This window comes from Lonchura striata, chromosome 4 (genome assembly GCF_050655825.1).
Source record: "Lonchura striata isolate lonStrDom1 chromosome 4, ASM5065582v1, whole genome shotgun sequence".
NCBI classification, from domain to species: domain Eukaryota; kingdom Metazoa; phylum Chordata; class Aves; order Passeriformes; family Estrildidae; genus Lonchura; species Lonchura striata.
The window spans coordinates 44,042,351-44,060,277 of NC_140706.1; the positions used below are offsets into that span (position 1 = coordinate 44,042,351).

A 17,927-nucleotide genomic window follows, 5' to 3' on the forward strand; every position below is an offset into this window, starting at 1 on the left:
TGGCTCCTTTGTCCCTGAGGGCAGCTCCTGGGGGATCCCATCCATTAATTCATTCAGCAACTGAAAGTGTTCTCTGAAAACTTGGGAGTCCTTACTCCATTCTTTACCGGGTCTGGAAGGGTCTCCTGGACTGCTTACAGTTTATTGTGCTGCTTTTCCAGCAGATGTCAGGATGATTGGTGTCCCCCAGCAGGATCAGAGCCTGCAAAAATGACACATCCTGTAGCTGAAGGTAGAACTGATTATCAACAAGCGTCCCTTGATGAGGTGGACTGTACCAGCCATAAAGTTTCATTTGTTGGCTTGGCCCCTAATTATTATCCATAAACTCTCAACTTTTGCATTGCTGTTTTTCCAAGGCAGCTGTCTAGAGTCAATGCTTTTTTGTTGTTTTTTTTCTTGGAGGGCAGTCACCTGGTTGGATTTTCGTATTTCCTTTCCTTCTAAAGATTTTCTAGTTGTCTATTGCAGTGTTTCAGCAGTGTGGTCCTTCACACGATGTTTGAGTGATAGTGGTTAAATTGTAGCTTTCTAGCTGCCAAGTGGCTTCCAGCTCCTCCTGTTTGCTGCCCGTGCTGTGTGCACTGGTATGGAGACACTTCAGCTGTTTCACTGACCTTACTACCTTCTTGGAGGACCATGCCAGAATTCCTTTGAGGCATTTCACAGATGTTTCCCTACTAGTGCCTAATACATCAGCAGAAAAGTCCCTGACGTTTCTCTGTTGCTCAGAACTTTATCACTTTTTCTCTGCTACTTCTCTGCTGTCCCCTCCTTCTGTCAAGAACTCTTGTTTCTGTCTAGGCTATTGGGGAGCACCAACTAATTCCCTTTAAATTTTTTTCTTTCAACATAGTGGAGCCTAACATTGCTTTTGTAAGCTTCTGCTTCATACTACTGTATTTGGTGTATTTGTCTCCTGCTCTGTCTGGCCCCAACAAAGAACAAAACCAACATGCTGGTTCATTGGGAGCAAACCCATGTCTGGGATGATGGGAAAATGGAATGCCCTGAACAAGGGAAGTAGAGAAGGCAAAATGATGGGAAATGCTAAGCAGTTCACACTGACCCAGCAGGACTTTGGCTGATAACATTAGATGTACTCTAAACTAGAAACACAAAATCACTCTTTTCAGCTCCTATCACTGGCTTGTGTCCCTGTGCTGTCCTTGTTTGTGCTAACCAGAGCGTGTCATGTTGTTGCCTGAGGATTGGGCAAGTGATTGGTTTTCTAATTGGTCTTGTTGCCTGACTAAATGTTTGCAGCTGCAGCCCCCCAAAGCAGGGTGGGCAGCACAGGCTAGGTGTGCCAATTCTGTCAGTGTGGTCTAGGTGAAAAGGATTGCCCAGAGAGGTTGTGAAGTTTCCTTCTCTGGAGATACTAAAAAGCCTTTTAGACACTCCTGTCCCTGATCTGTTGCCAGGTTATTGTGTCTTCTTAGAAATGATCTACCTGCAGTGTTTCCAGATATATCTGATTATTGCCTCTATCCTATCCTGACTCTGAACTAGGTGCTTTAGTGTGCTTAGCCTTTCTGCTCCATAATCCTCTCTTCATTCAACTTGGATGGAATTCACTATAGAGGGGCAGTCAAGAGCATAGGACTGGTTTCTCCTTTTTTTCCAACTCCTCTTGACTGAGCTGGGAGTGGGTGTTTGAGGCCATGGATGTCATCGGGTCCAGTAGCCATACTTAAATCTTTAGAGCTCTGTGCAGCCTCTGTAGTGATCCTGTCTCTCATGTTTTTTCCTTGTAGTTCCAATGGCTGATGAGTTCTACACCTTGTTTCTCCATGACACAGACAAGACTGAGTTTGCTCACAGAGGTGGAAGTTAATCTGTGATACAGTGGTGGTTGATGTTATTAGCCATATCTTATATATTCAATTTTATAATGCTAAGAGTAGAGTGCTACATTTTTTGTTATATATAGGATTATGTATCTGGTAACTTGCCAAAATTGAATTATTCACTCTAAATCACAAAAGTATAATATCTAGGCAAGAAACTGGTGTTCTTGTAACACGAGAAAAGCTTCAAAACTTTAGTGGTTTGATTGACATATACTGGTAGTTGGGGAGAAGATGCTTTTATCAATGGCTGAGAAAAATTAATACTTTGGATTCCAGTGGTTTGTTTAAATGTTTCCAGAATGTGGAGGTGAACAAGTTATGTTTCTTGTCAGCTCAGAAACATCCTACACAAGACTTAGACTGAGAGGTGTGTGTGTTCCTGGGACCTAAAGTTAGTGAGGGACAGATCAGCTCTAGAGGTGTCATTTAGAGAAATGGAAGATAGTGCCTGTGTTGTAAATCAAATAGAGGCCTTTTTCTTAGGCTGTGTCCTCTATACCTTGATTCTTCGGGAGTAAGTAGATAAAGCTAAACTAATAGTTTGAAAAGAACCTCTGGAGATCATCTCCAGAAGTAGAATTTGAAAATGGGGAAGAAAGGCTATATAGTAAAGCTGGGGTAGCTGGAAGGGATCCCAAGGACAAGGCAGTGGGACAGTGATAAAAAACTGGTGGAGAGAATAGGCAATGGTAGAGCTGTGAGCAACTCTTGAAATATAATTAAAAGCAGTAGGCAGCTTGCAGTACAGATACTTCTGGGAGGTCTGCCTGATGCTCTTGCATTTTTCACTCAACAGTCAAAAATTTGGATGTGGTCTTTTTTTTTGTACTTGCATTCATCTGATTTGAAACCAAATGTGAACTTTTCCATCAGCATTATTGTAGGAACAGTCAGGAAGCTGTGGATTTTGAGGCTAGAGAAGTCATATCTGAACTATACTGATCTTTGTGCTAATATGAACAAACAAATGTATTTTAATCCCTATTCTATTTCCTTGTATTTATGTATTTCAGTCAAAAGTGTTTTCATTTGGTGCACTTTCAACTGTGGGAGTAAGAAGCAGGAAGGACTAAGTACCTGGGTGATGGTTTCTATGTAGACAAACTTCTTCACCTCACCCCAGTAAAAACACACTTGTTGCTTGTTGATAGCTTCTGGGGAAGTTTTTGCCATACCTTGAAATGTGAAGTAAAATGTGAAGGTTGAAACTAACAAAAGTAAAAATGTTTGTTCTTGACAGCCAAGTGAGGTTGTGTTGGTTAACTTCACAGTTCAATATACCTATGCCAGAAGGCTGTGGGCCAAGTGTGTCATTTTAGGAGTCATCCTGCTGTAGTGAGTTGACAATAATGTGAAATAATTAGTACTTGTAGTATATGCTCTATGCAATTCAGTAGCTTTTAAAAAAATATAGTAAGACTTACAGCCTTTCTTTTCTCTAGTACTGATCTGATATAATGGCAATGTAATTAAATAAGGTATTTCAGATAGTATGTGAAGATCAGAACCTAAACCTCAAGTATTTTAGCAGTTGCAGTGAGGGTAAAAACTGGAACTCCAGACCAGTCTATGTTTATACTACAGTTAATGTTACGGGGTTTTGACATCTATACGCGATATGAAGATTCAGTAAAAAGACCTTCTTTATACTGTTTGTACAATATGGTCTGTAGAAAAGGCAGGACTACTCTGCTAATGGTATTGCTAGATTATTAAGGGGCACTGCCTTCAATACAGCAAAATAATACACCCCAATGTCCCCACTGTCCAGAGGAAATAAACCAGCATATCCAAGTATGCCAATTAACAACTTTTCAGGAGTTAATTTTTGTGTACAACATCCTTACAATTGCCTGTTCAGTGTACAGAACTGGAACAGAAGTTTCTTGATAGAAACTTATTTCCACATTACCTTTTCAGGCTACTCAGAAACCATCCTCTAAAACCAATGTGCAGTGTTTGAAATCCAAAATAGCTACAATTATCTAGAATGGTTTGTTGTCTTGTGTTCCTTTATAGAGGGAATGTTTTTTCCTCACAGAGGAGATCTATCTTGAAATTTTTACACATCCCTGGTGAATTGAAAAGGAAATCTAGAGAGACACACTGTGTGTAGATCTGAAATGCCCTGTTGTTAGAAGAGACTTTCTCTTCTTTGTTAAAGTGTTAAAGGTTTTGAACATGGAGGAGAACATTCAATTAGAAGCTACCTGGGGTTTGGCAGGTATTGAAGTACAGCTGTGTTATACTGATACACTAAACATCAAATGCTGTATTTCTCTTGTTAATTCCTGTTGATGACAACATCACTTACTGGGATATCTTTTTGTGAGATTATGTACTTAAAAGGTATGGAGATGTTGGAATAAAATAGTCAGTAGAAGAAATATAAGAATAAGATGGCTTTTGTGACACATTTGCTTCCTTTGTTCATATGCATTCTAATGAAGTATTTATTTATATAATTGTGGTTTTTTTTTGTTTTCCCCAAGATGCTATTGCCTTAATTCCATGGTATAGATGTGTTTCTAGGATGGAATGACTATCTGCAGGACCATACCCCTGGTTGTTAGAGAAGCCGGAAGATGAGTGGGATGAATGATTGAAGAGACAAGAAGGATGAGTTTCATGGTTACAGCAACTGAGTTCTGATAGGTTATTTATTTGTATCTCATTTGGCCACTTTAAATGTGTGTTACACAGACAGTTAATAATTCCAGGGTTTGCAGACAACCAGCTTAAGCCTTGTTAGTAAATTGTTAATGTATTTGCCTAGGTTTTAAAAAGGCTGAAAACTGGACACAGAAATTTTATGTTGGCCAAATCCTTTATGGTTCATTAGCATGACTGAGCAGGTTAGATATACTGCATCATCCTTTGTTGTTTTACCAGGAGAGGATCTGGAAGCAGTACCGTGTGTGTCGTCATCTGTGTGTGCCAGCAGAAGCAGCAGGGAAGCACTTTGATTGGTTTGCATTTTGGAACAACCAAGAGACTTGAAAATGTGCTTCTGTTTTAACACTGAACTCAGGCAGTTGCAGATGCCTTTGAGAGTTCTACATCTGTTATCTGGCATTTTTTAAAGTCACCTTTCTTCCCCTAACCCTCCTCAATTTGGCATCACATGCTATTCCAAACCTCTGAATGAGTCAGATCCCAGTCATTCCTCTCTTTGGTCTTTCTTCATGGACTTTTTCTCTGGGCTATTATCTTTTCCCCTGCCACATCTTCTTTTTCTGTTTTCTCCCCTAGGTCTTTGTCTGAGGCTTTTTGCCATGTGAATCCTTTGTTGCTTTTTGATCTGGTCAGTGCTTCATTGTTTCGTACTGGCTGCTTTCTCTTGATAGATGATCAGTTGCTGGTAATGTCTACTCTTACACTGGTGCCTCTTGGGACAAATGGCTTCCCTCTTCCCAGGTATCTAGAGTCACTTAACAGGGTGCAAGGGAAGAGAGATAGGGCATAACAGAATCTGTCTTTCCATACTCAGTTCCTATACTGCCTGTTGTGTTTAAAAATCTGCAAAAGGTCTTGTTTGCCTGTTCCTACTGCAGTGTGCCTGACTGGCTTGAGAGGCTGGCTCAGTCTCAAACCTGTCCGTGAGTAAGATCTCACAGTGGGTGGTAGCATGTATGGCACAGATGGTGTCTTCAGAAATGTAGGTGCTAGATCCTAACAAGATTCAGTGAGCACGTGCTAGCTGCTTTTTTTTTTCTCTCCCCCCTCCCATTTTGGTGTTTTTGTCTTGACATGGGGGAAAAAAAACCCACCGCAAAACAAAAAAAACTTAAATTTCTTCATAGGCTTCCTACTTGAGTCTTCTATAAAAAATATCAGGCAATTGTGCCTTCTCATCAAAGCATAAGATAAGTCAATTTACTTCACTGAAGCACCAGGCTTCTGCAAAAATTCAGCTTGGGGGCAAGCATGTAGCATTGTAACCTGTAAGTTAAAATATATGAAGTTGGGCAATGTTTAAAGAATTTGAAGTAAGAAATGTATAAGAAAAGAGGTTTGAATAAAAACAATACTACAAGTTAAATTTTTAGTTTAGAAAAAAAAGGTTTTCTGAAAAGTGTTTCCTGGTTAAACCTTTTTTAAAATATATATATGTAGTATCAGTACTTAGTTTTGTTCTGAATTGGATTATGATTTTTCTGAGGAATTCTGTCTGTGAAGTATTTTGATACCCTTAGTTACAAAAACTGTTTGCAACTATTTCTGTGTCTTGACTTCAGTCCAGCTGTATCTCAACAAATGTTGTGTGAACAACCATAAATGTCAGGTGGTTTTTATTACTCATCTCCTTGACCTGAGTGTCTGTATACTGTCCTGTTATTCACAGTTGTACAAAATAAGTGTGTTGCTCTGAATTTGTAATGTGTTGTGCTTATTTTGAGTGACATCTGAGGCCTTTTTGTCAGGCCTCTAATGGGCTTTGTTTTCCAGTTCTGTACAAAATGTCTTGATGTTGAGAGGTCGTGATCTGTATTGCATTATGTTGGTTCTGATCAAAAGGGTTCTCAGGTGAAATACTGGGATTTTTTATAATTAACTTTTCTAGTTGATAGTTTACTGTATCAATGCCTTCCTAGCCTTATGGTTGTATATTGTATTCTAAGTGTTTTTATGTACTTGCACTTCCATGTGTTTATAGACTTAGTAGGGAAAAGGGATACCAGAGAGTATAACAGCCTCTGAGCATCCAGTCTGTAGGGTACCAGGTTACAAATCGTAGCCTGTTTGTTACACTTCTTGAAGGTGAGCTGATATGCCGTGGTTAAGGTTTCCTACACAAATGAGGAGCCACTGAAAGGCTGGAGTATTGCTGATTTATAGAGGCGGGGTAACTTGGAATATTCAGCTGGAAAAGGAACAGGAGTGGTAACAAGCAGCAGTAGTGGTAGTAAAGGCAGAAGCAGGTTCCACAGCAGACTTCCCAGTGTGAGTCAGTGAGTGCACAGCATACCAGCTAGCTGTCAGGAGGAACCCCAACCTGACTATTCCAAGAGAGTCGGGGTTCATGTTTATCATGCAAAGTCATGTGGTCTTACTATATCTTAACTTACCAACTTAGCCTTAGTCTGGAGAAGATCCTTTGCTGCAGTGCTTAACACAAAAAAAAAAAAAAAAAAAAAAAAGGAAAAAAAAAGGAGAGAGAGGGAGAAAAAACAGAAGGAAAAATAAAGAAAATTTTGCAATGTTTGTTTATGCCTTCATCATGCCAAGGAGACACTTAACAGTAAATAACCTGTGTATACCTGAGGTAAGATACTGTTTCTGCTTTCCCTGCACAGTGCTGCTGCAGCACGGAGCTGATCCAAACATTCGGAACACCGATGGGAAATCTGCACTGGATCTGGCAGACCCTTCAGCAAAAGCTGTACTCACTGGTAAGATGCATACATCTCTCAGCAGCGTAACCTGAGATTATTTTGTGTGTATAAGTTCAGCATCAGAAGAGCCTTCTGCCTTTCCTGATTTTCTGTTGTGTAAGAGCATTTTAAAAACTGTCTTTTAGCAGATTTCATGTTGATGTAATTGTTGTTAATCTGCTGTGCTGCTATAGATTTGCTTATTCTACTTATGCTAATGCTATTATTTTGTGTTACAATATCATTTATTATTTACTGTGTTTCTCTGAGATTTTTCTTTTTAATTGATACCCAATAGACAGTTTGAACAGGATCCCCTACCTCCTGAAAAAAAAAATTAGAAAAAAATCAGGTCAATTGTTTTAAGACCTTCACTGTTAAGCAAGCAAGGACGTTTGTGTAACTATAAAAGTACCTATGATCTGAAAGACAACCTGCTACTGATTGCAGAGATCAATACTCACATTAGATTTTGCTGCAGATTCACATGCTGTACTTTCCTTCCTCTTCATTGTTAGTCATTTTGGGTTGAACCCTTTCTAATCTACCAGTTTTTTTCTTTTTTAGGGGCTATTAGCTGCAAAGAAATGTTTCATGAAAATATCCTACAGATATAACTTTGTTTTTACAGAGCTTTGATTTTTAAAAAAATTAAATGTTGTGGCATACCAGTGAGCATGAAAAGTATAATACAGTTGTCTGTCAAATTGGTATCAAGAAATACATGGTCCTCTGTGCTGATTTTGTCATCTAGGAAATAATGCTTAAAACAAAATAATATTTGATTTCAAAATATATGCAATTAGATTTATAGAAAGGGATTCAGCAGCTGAGGTTCATTTGAAGGAATAGCTGTTTTTCTTTTTCCTCTATTTCCCCTATTCTCTTTTTATTGACAGCTTAATTTATAGGTTATGTGCTATGAAACACCCATATTCTTTCTTCAGATTATGTTCAGAGCACACCAGCTCCCTTCACTTTGTCAAGAACATTTCCTCATCGTCTTCTTTCTTCAGTGCACTGAGTGCTATACATAATTATCTACAGCGCTGCAGTGATTCAAGAGTGCCTTTGGAACAGTGTACTTTAAATACATATGATTTACTTTAATTACTCTGTGTCAAATTTAAACACGTTCCTACAGTGTTAACACTAATGTTAGATGTGCTAAGCAGGTTGATCTGACTTTTGGCTGTTAATGGGTACAGTTGTACAGATGCTGAATATAGAGAGGGCAACTGGGAGTCACTGTACCTCAGAAGTGTTAAAGGATATATGCCATTTGGTTGTGGGGAACTTGATATACCTACAGTGTGAGGGTTACAAAGCCCAAGCTGCTCTTCAGGCTATGCATCTTCAGTGGATAGTAGAAGATTAGGAAAGTCTGTGACCTCATGTCAGCTTCACTGATTTCTCTGGGCACTGGATCACCTTATGCTTTAGGCAGAGGAGAGGGCAATGTGTCACTGTATTACTGACAAGTGGAGATGAATTTGAAGCAGGCCTCTGAGAACATCCTGTGAAATGCAGCCAGTGCCCGTCTCTGGGCTTACCCCTAATGCCTCACACACAACATCAGTGACTGAAGCTGTCTGCAGCCAGTGAATGTTACCAGGTTGTGCATGCAGACACAAATGGTGCTATAGATGTGTTTAGTTGTTCATAAGAAAGCATCATTTTTGTATGTGTTTGTTCTTCCCAGCAAGAAAATCAGCTTTTGTTTTTTCAGCTTTGTCCTCAAGGTGGCTCTTGGCTACACAGGGCTCTGTGCTGTGCACCTGAGTTGCAGGCTGTGCAGTCAGGGCTGTAGCTGCCATGTGATGCACAATAACTGAAAAACCTGGTACTGGAGATGTCATTTAAATGGAGGCTAGCTATTAAGAGCTGCATTTTTCTGGGTGTTGCCCTGTTTCATACTGTCTCTGTTAGGCTGCTATTTCTCATGCATTTTCCATATGTTGTTACCTTCAGGTCTTGCTTCATCCCTGTGGAAGAAGGAGGCTTAAGGGATTTCTTAGGATCTATCTGACTGGGGATAATCTTTAGCTACAGCAATTCTTTGCAATTAGGTGCATCAGAACTTAAAGGTATTACTGGATTAAGGATGAGAGGATATATTAACTTGATTTTCAGTATTTAGTATTGAATGGTGGGGTTTTAGGAATGCTCATATTTAGAGCTTTTGGAAGTGGAGCACTGTCTGTAATTTGCAACTGTATTTGCGTCTTTAAGGAGCATGCATGTCAAGGATGCTCTCATTGTTATTTTTGATTCCTTTTTCTATCTGTGTCTATCATAGAATGTCCTAGATTGGAAGGGACCTTAAAGACTATCTAGTTCCACCCCCCCTGCTGTGGACAGGAGGCACCTCTAATTAAACCAGGTTGCTCAGAGCTCCATCCACTCTGGCCTTAACCACTTCCAGGGATGGGGCATCCACAACTTCTCTGGGCAACCTGTTCCAGTTTTATGGTAAAGAATTTCTTCTTAACATCCAACTTAAACCTACCCATTTTCAGTTTGAATCCATTCCCCCTTGTCCTATGCATACGCTCTCTTGTAAGAGGTGTCTTACCATCTTTCCTGTAGGCTCCCTTCAGGTACTAGAAGTTCACAATTAAGTCACCCCAAAGCCTTCTCTTCTCCAGTTCTCTCAGCCTTTCCTCATAGGAATCCTGATAGATCATATGACCATAACAGACTTTTCTACATTGCTGTATTGGTTCTTGAAGAACACAGGTTTCTTCTTAAAACTTTGTTTGACCATGTATTTGCATAGGTTTGTGCATCTGTGTTAATTGCTTTGCAAATGAACTGTGATTACAGTGTCCCTTTGACCTCCAACACAGCAAAAGTAAACAGAAAACTTCTTGGTAATTGATTAAACCTTTTCAGTTTGACAAAGAGTTCTGTATGTGTTTTAAAAGTGTAATTCATGCTGCATAAAAAGCATTTCTGCTGTTCTGGCAGCAAATGCTCAATCCACAATGACTTGTTATTTTCTGTCTTCCAGACTAGAATAATGTATACTCTCCTTTTCACCTAGATTGCAGAAAGGACATGTAATGCAGTAGTTTCTGGCATGACTTCCAGCCATTTTCCTGCAACATCCTCTTAAAAGATGTGTTTAATAAGAATACATAATGCAGATGCAAGGCTAATTTTTTGATGGAAATGGACTTTGAAAATTTCTTTGTAGAATAAAGGGAATGATACACAAATTAAAGACCTAGTACTATCTTCTTAAAAAAAAGAAGTTACATAATTGAGGAATCTGCGTTTTACTACCTAAAAAGTAACCTATTTTCCTCCTTTTGCAGGATAGACAGCATTTCTGTGAACCAAGCACTTCATGTTTGAGAGGGTGAATATTTTATTTATTCTTACTTAGCATCCCATACTGTTCCTGAATCGTGTTGTCAGGAAAAGGATTGTAATCCTCTTTTTCTCTAGGCTGAAGTGATACTACAGGCTCAAAAAACATATCACATCTAAGAACTGTTAAACACACCTGGTTAATATCCTAGGTTTTTTGGGGTTTTTTTTCTGTTTAATTGTCTTTGGGGTGTGTGGTTTCTGAGATGGGAGCTCATCTTTGTTGCCATACATAGCACTGTGGCACTCCCATTCAATACTGGGCCTTTGGGAGCTTTTGCACTGCTAGTCATATTAATCTTCATTATTTTCTTACCCTGATTATTACCTCTTTAAAGATTAACATCCTTTTATATTTTCTCTGTACAGTATATGATGAGCCAACACTATTGTTAATGATTTAAGTGAATGATGTTTTTGTTTGGTTTTTTTTTCCACACAGTGGAAAAAATAAGTGCCACTTATTCCCCATATTATCTGCTGTTCAGAAATGCTTTCTTAATGTGAATAGCTGTTCTTTGTACTTGAGCAGTTTCCAAAGGACCTATTAGCAGGAGCTGAAGGCATTTTTGTTGGATAATATATTTTTGTCTACTTCATGCCAGCATTTTGTGGGGTTGGTTTTTGTTGGTTTCAAGGATTACTCCCTTGAAAAAGATCAAAATGAAAAAAGCCTGAAAACTGCTGCATCTCTAGATTAAAGGAAGATTTCTTAGTTTTGAAATAATGTCTTGTTTGTTAATAGAATCAATTTTCAAAGTTAAACAAGACTCTGATCTTCCTGCTTACTATGGAAATAATGTCTTTTACAAACAAAGTGCTTTAGGTCCTATTGAGCATTTCTCACTTGAGTTTTTTGGAGGTGAAGGATAGCTTGATGAGTGAAAGTATAGCTGGGCTAAGGTTACTAGAGGTGTTAATGAGGATTCATGTTTTCATCTATTTGTCATGTCAACTTTTTAATTTAAGTAGGAAGAATAGTTCATGTATTGAAATATATTTGCACAATTCTTTTTGAAGTGAACTGACATTTATGTGTAATTTACCTGCAAGGAAGAGAAAAATATGATATTTCATTACAATAAGCTTACTGAACTTCAGAGAATTGAAAATGGATTTTAGGTACAACTTAGCCATTTTAAAAATAGCAGGAAGAGAAGGTATTTTAGTTCGTTAATTTTGTTTTTCCTGTGGCACCTTTACAGTTTGACTGTCTCAAATCCTAAACTATTTCATTCTGGGTTGGTGTTATTTCCTTCTAGGTAATCTTAGGTTATTGAAGGCCTTCTGTATAGACAACAGCACATCACTTTGGGAGGTGACAACCATTTCCCACTTTCCTCTAATTGATCTAATTCTTACATACTGTGTTCTAAATCAGATCATTTGGACAAGGTTTAGCTTCTGTCTGTACAAAACTGTATAATAAATGTCAGTACAAAAGGAAAAGTGATTTCATGGTAAGGGCAGGTACTGCTAGAATGGTTTGGGCCACCCACTTGTCCAGTCCATTGTCCTCTCTGACAGTAATGCTGGATCTGCTGCCTTACAGAAAAGAGCAAGAAATCCCACAGCTGAGGAATATCATTGACCTGCAGAAGACGTTCACCTTATTTTGTATAAGCTGTTGATACACATCTTGAAGTAAGAGGTTTGAAGAACCTTTCCCAGAACTTTTTTAAGTTTTGAATGTATGTTTTTGTGATTGTTACTTGTTTAGCATTCGGGTAGGTTTACTCTTCCTTTTTACCAAGACCTAAGGGAAGGAAATAAACCATATGCTCTAGTTCACTGGTATGAATGGCACATGATGATTTTACATTTGGAGTCCATGGTGTTACATTTACTTCCTGTAGCATTATGCGCAATATCAGCTTTCCTTTGAGAATGCTGAGGCCATTGCTCTTCCAGTCTTTGGAAAAATATGGGAAAAAGGCAGTTGTGGCACAGACCTGGAACATAATGTCTACCATTTTGGTGGCCTTCATCTAGAAGCTCTAGTTCTATAGATTTTAAATCTTGTTTTATGGTTTTTTAGAGAATATTATAAAGACAACTATCTTGATGTATTTATAAATGTGTAGTTTTAAAAATCTCATTTAGTATGCGGTCTAGTTCCCACTTTTCTCTTTGAAGAAAATGCACAGGTTGCTTAGCAAGCCAGGAGTTAAATGCCATCTTCTCTCAGTTCTGGGATGGTAACATTTCAGTTCTAAAACAGAATAAAACCCATTTCCTTTTTTCTTATTGAGAGAAACATAGAAGAAACAGTCCTCTTTGTTGTAGATATTATGTCATACTTGGTGTGCACTTCTGCTATATTTCTTCCCTGAGAAGAGCGGTTCTTGAGCTTTAGAATGTGGACATACAAAGTTTCACCTCAGTGAAAAGGAAGTTGTGCTTTGGCGGTACTGCTGGAATTGCTGATTCTCTTTCTGCTTTCCAGCACTGCATTATTATTTCAAGATAATGTATCTTGATTTGAGCACTGTGCTCTGGTACAGCATCCCATTGACTTCTGGAGTGATGATTTAATAGCTTTCATGGCATTTTGTTATTGCAGGTTTTATTCAGGCTAAGTTTGTTTATTACCTCTCTGATTGCAGAAGAGCTAAATGGTTTATGGGAGTCTCTAAAGCAATTCCGAATTCTGAAGTTTGTGGTTTATATTCCAGTATAATTCTAGGTGACTTGTATTATGCATGCAGTGCTTACTGCTTTGTCAGTACTCCATTTTGTTGCTGATTCCCACAGTTTCTTTTAGGTTCTTCTAGCTTCTACTGTTTTTCCTCTGTAATTAAATAATTTAAACATTTCCTTCAGTGTGGTAGGTTATTTAACACAAGTTGCAGTGTATTTTATCCTAAAGGAAACAAGTTATTCCAGCTCTCAAGTGTCTGAAGTATTTTGGTTCTGACTCTATAACTGTGTAATTTGTTTAATCTCTTATTGAGGAACTTTTGCAAGGATTTGTGTGAGCTGATGTGTATATTCTGCTGCTTAAAGTCCGTTTCCATGCCTTAATGTGCTTAGATTTCTTCCTATTGTAACTTCAGCTTTGGATGCTTGTTTCATAGGGCTTAATTTTAGGATAATGAGAGCTCTCTTTCTTCCTGCTCCATGTTTTAGAGTAAAGTGCCATTATCCTTGTCTTTTGTTTAAGCTTAGATGTGTATCTTGAAGTGGCTTCTTTGGAATGTGGGTATTAGCCTAGATCAGGCAACTTTTCATTCTTTGTAACCTCAATTTAGGCAAGGAGTTCAAAGTCCATAGTGTGTTGTATAGGTAGTCAAGTAAGAAGAGGCGCTGTGGGATTTAGAAATGGTGCTTTTATGAAAAGCATGGTTTTGATTTACACCATCCCCCTGGCAAGGATTTTCACTCTTTTTATCTTTTTACTGTTATAACAGTTCAGTAGTATTTACTCTTCAGATGGAATCAAACTCTAAAGTAGTCAAAGGAACAAATTATCTTTTCAGAGTTTTTGCAGAACACCTAAATCGGGTGTTTTGGTTTTCTGTTTCTCAGTTCTCCTGTTATATAGAGTTGTGGATGTTTTGAAAGCTTTCAGAAACCTGATGTACAGAAATTTATTTAGCCTGTACTTCACACTGAAATTTTACAACATCAAACTGGAAAAAAGCATTTCATCCCAGGGTTTGTTGTTATTCATATGGACAGAATAACAAGTAAGATCTCCGTAGCTTGTAAGTAAAGAATACAAAATATATTTTTCATGCTACTCTAGGAAAAATAATAGTAGAAAAGTATAAGAAGCCTTTCTGTTTCCATAGTGCATCAGAGAAATCATCTTTTTGTTGCTCTGCCTTGAGCACTGACCTATCTTATACTTTATTGATTTTTTTTTTCTTCTCTAAATGTTGATTAGGTAATTTACTTTGTTGCTAAGTTTAAGCTTTGTTTATTGGGGTTTGTTGTTAGGTTTTTTTTTTTCATATTTTGTTATGCATCTCTGAATTTCATAGCAATTTCTGCCAGTCTTAAGACCAAATACAGTTTTGATCTCTGCTACATTTTTCCATTGTTCATGGATAACCTTCCTGGATTATTGTACCAAAATGGCCTTTTCACAATATATACTGCAGATGTTAATAAGCCAGGTGAAGTGATAAGAATTGAGTGGATGGAGACTGTTACGTCATGTTGCTTCTCATGTATTTCATTCTATTTGTAAGTAAGATAGTCATTCTGCAATTTTAACGTAGTTTTTGTGTATGCTTGATTCTAATATGTAATTTAGCCTGTAAGCAAGCATAGAATTCTTAGGAAAGAATTTTTAGCTAGCAGGACAATTCCTGCATACAAAAGCTCCCATTGCTTTTATATCTCATACTGTAGCTTCTAGAAAAGTCTTTGATACTTGTTTTCTTTGTTTAAACATTGAAAGCGATGAGCCAGTTACAGCTGAAATTTGTGGGGTCTGTGAATTCATGCACAAAATATTTAAGATGATGTTTTTTCCAGGTTTAACAGATGAATCTAAAAGATTGTTAATGTTGTGTAAAGAAAATATATGGACTAGGAAATTGGAGAGGAAGACAATCTTAATTTTACCTTTTAATGCATATGTTAGGACATAAGACGGTGTACTGTTCCCCACTGCCTCATTCAACAGGATGGATGACTGTACTCTGGGGAGGAATCAAGACTGCAGAGTGTGGCTGTGCTGGGCACTCCTGTGCAGAGATGCTGCACCAAATTTGTTGTGGTGAGAGTGGGTGTGTTCTTGCCACCGGAGAGGTGCTCCTGCTATCATGAGAAATGTGCACAGGATGCCCTATGCAGCATAGGGTACTGTGTTGGGTCAGAAACTGTGTGTCCCCTTTATCTTCACTACACACATGCTTGATGTAATTAAGTTCAAGTGTAGGACTTTGCCAAGGAGTTAATATTCTTGAAATTAAAAGGGACTTGAAAATTCTCTTGTAGATTAGACAACTTGTACTGAATACAGTAACAGTGCACTGTAGGTTTTTTTTAAGCTCTTTGCAACTTCCACGTCCCAGCTTCTGTATTGCTCTTCTGCTGGGTTTGAAGCACACCATGTGTATTTGTCTAGGATATCCTGTTTCACCTTAGAATGCTCTGTCATGGACTTATTGTGGATGTGCACTGGATTCTGCAGCTAAGTTACTCCTTCCAGCAGTTTCTATGTGGTTTCCCATTTATAAATAAAGCAGGTGTCTGGCAGATAAGATTTAGTTTTGTGCTGTCTTATTCAGGATGCTGAATGCAGAGAGTCAGTCAGGGATCCTGTGAAAGTGGTATGGTCATAGTGGAATGCACATACAGACAGGCTGAGTTTAGCATGTATGGAAAGTCAACCAGATATTGGAGGGGAATGTGTTTTAAAATAGACTCTTGTAGCATCACCTTTTTTAGACATTGCCCAGCACTCTCCTTTATCCCTGTCCCTTTTTTGTGTAGGTATCTACTCACTTTTCCCTGGATCTGTGTAATCCTAGCTCTAGTCTTCAACAGTTTAGACATATGGACTTGGATTTATCAGGTTGGCCATAGTAGGCATTTCTTCTAAGTTTAAAATGTGGCAGAGCTCTTGGGTCAATCAAGTCTCTCTTCTAAAATATCTAGATATTGAAGTTTCTTCTCAAAGACAGAGGAGAGTTCTATATTACATTCAAATACACAAACCATTATGTATGAGCTATATGGATAGCACAAACACTCCTTGTCTTACAGATGTGGTGAATTTATAATTTAAAAAAAACTAGATTGAGATAAGCAAGAAATTCAGCCTGAAGGATTCAAAGTTGGCAGCATTATGATTGGGAACTGGTGTTTATATCATAGTTGTTAAGTAACCTTTAGTTTCCTAGCAGCTATCAAAAATGCTATCAGCTCTCTCTGCAATTGATTTATTGTAAAAAGTAATTTCTTGAGTGAAGTTTGTTTTTCTTTCATGTGGTGCTGTGCTTAGACCACCTACCTTGAAGTCTTTCAAAATAATTGGCATAGAGAACTTTTATAATTGTAGGAATATGTAATGGAAATGGAATTAACCTGACTTATTTGATGAGATGATCTGATTCAGCAGACTCAGATGCAGTTTAAATTTCACATGGCCATGGGTTAGATATTTCTCTGATATACAAATCTTTCAAGAGATGAAGGAGGTAGGAGAAGTTTATTCTTAGTATCATGTTACTTATACTCTCACACAGGCCAAGCACCACAGGTCTGATGTGCTTTTGTGCCACGACACAAGCCTGGTGTCCAAACACTTGAGGCCATCCACACAACTTGTTCTGTTGAAGGGGCAGTATGTGGGGAAGGGAAGGGGGAGGAAGGTAATCTAAAGCAAATGGCTGTGACCTCTTCCTTGTTGGACAGGTTGCAGAGAATACTTGGAACCAGTAAGAGACTGTTACGTTTCTAGAAATATTCCAAAAACCCCTCTGCAGCTGACTATGGCATGATATGGTGTGTTAATGTGGAGTCTTAATAAATATAGCTCTACTTAAAGAGTGGCCCACTTGTAAGAATGAAATAGAGCTGCATTGCTTCCGTTGTATTTTACATATGCTTTTAACTCTGGAGAGAGTTTATGTTGTTTTATACTGGGGCTGTAGTGTGTGGGAGTGTTGTTATTCTCATGTGCACACACGTGTGTGTGTTTATATTATCAAAAAAAAATGAAGCACTTCTGGGTTTAGGTAATGACAGTATTGTTTTTACGTAGTTGAAGTCACAAGTGTTGTTTTTGATTGGTGCATGAAGAGGCTTCTAGAAATACGCTTCTCTCTGAACAGCTATTTTAGTGGTGCAAGTTTATGAATAAATTAAGAGGTTTCTGTTAGATTAAGGAGCCATTTTACTGATTGATTATTCACACTATCACAAATAATATAAATATTGACTACTAAGTTTGAAGTCACAGGGTTTGGAGTCTAGGGAACTTTGGCTTGTTTTATCTTTCCTTTTTGCAGAGGTGAAAGAAAAAGCAATCTTGATGACTGAGTATTTAAAAAAATATTAAATTGTTTAATTAATTGTTAAAATTATTTAATTGTCAAACAATCCCCAGTTTACCTGTACTTAGAATAAAATGCAGCTTAAAAATGCTAAAACCTAAGCAACCCAAACTGTATTTATATCCTCCTAGGAGGCTGCAATAAGAAAAGAAAAAAAACCTGCTTCTGTAGTGTTTGTCTAATATCCTAATTTATCATTGAAAGGCAAACAGATAGTGCTGATGCATGAACTTGAACTTTGTAGAATATAATGTATTTTATATTGTACAGATACCACTGAAAAGAAATATTTTAAAAAATTGTTCAAGTAG

The 17,927-nt window shown here is 37.9% G+C and overlaps 1 protein-coding gene across 2 annotated transcripts in view; it reads left to right on the forward strand.

The window, feature by feature from the left end:
• Positions 1-17,927, forward strand: part of TNKS (tankyrase) — a 125,383-nt gene that overhangs the window by 21,337 nt on the left and 86,119 nt on the right. For both annotated transcript variants that reach the window (XM_021532595.4, XM_085578087.1), the window contains exon 3: positions 7,151-7,246. In XM_021532595.4, coding sequence (XP_021388270.2) covers positions 7,151-7,246 — 96 coding nt within the window. The remainder of the gene's footprint in view (positions 1-7,150; positions 7,247-17,927) is intronic.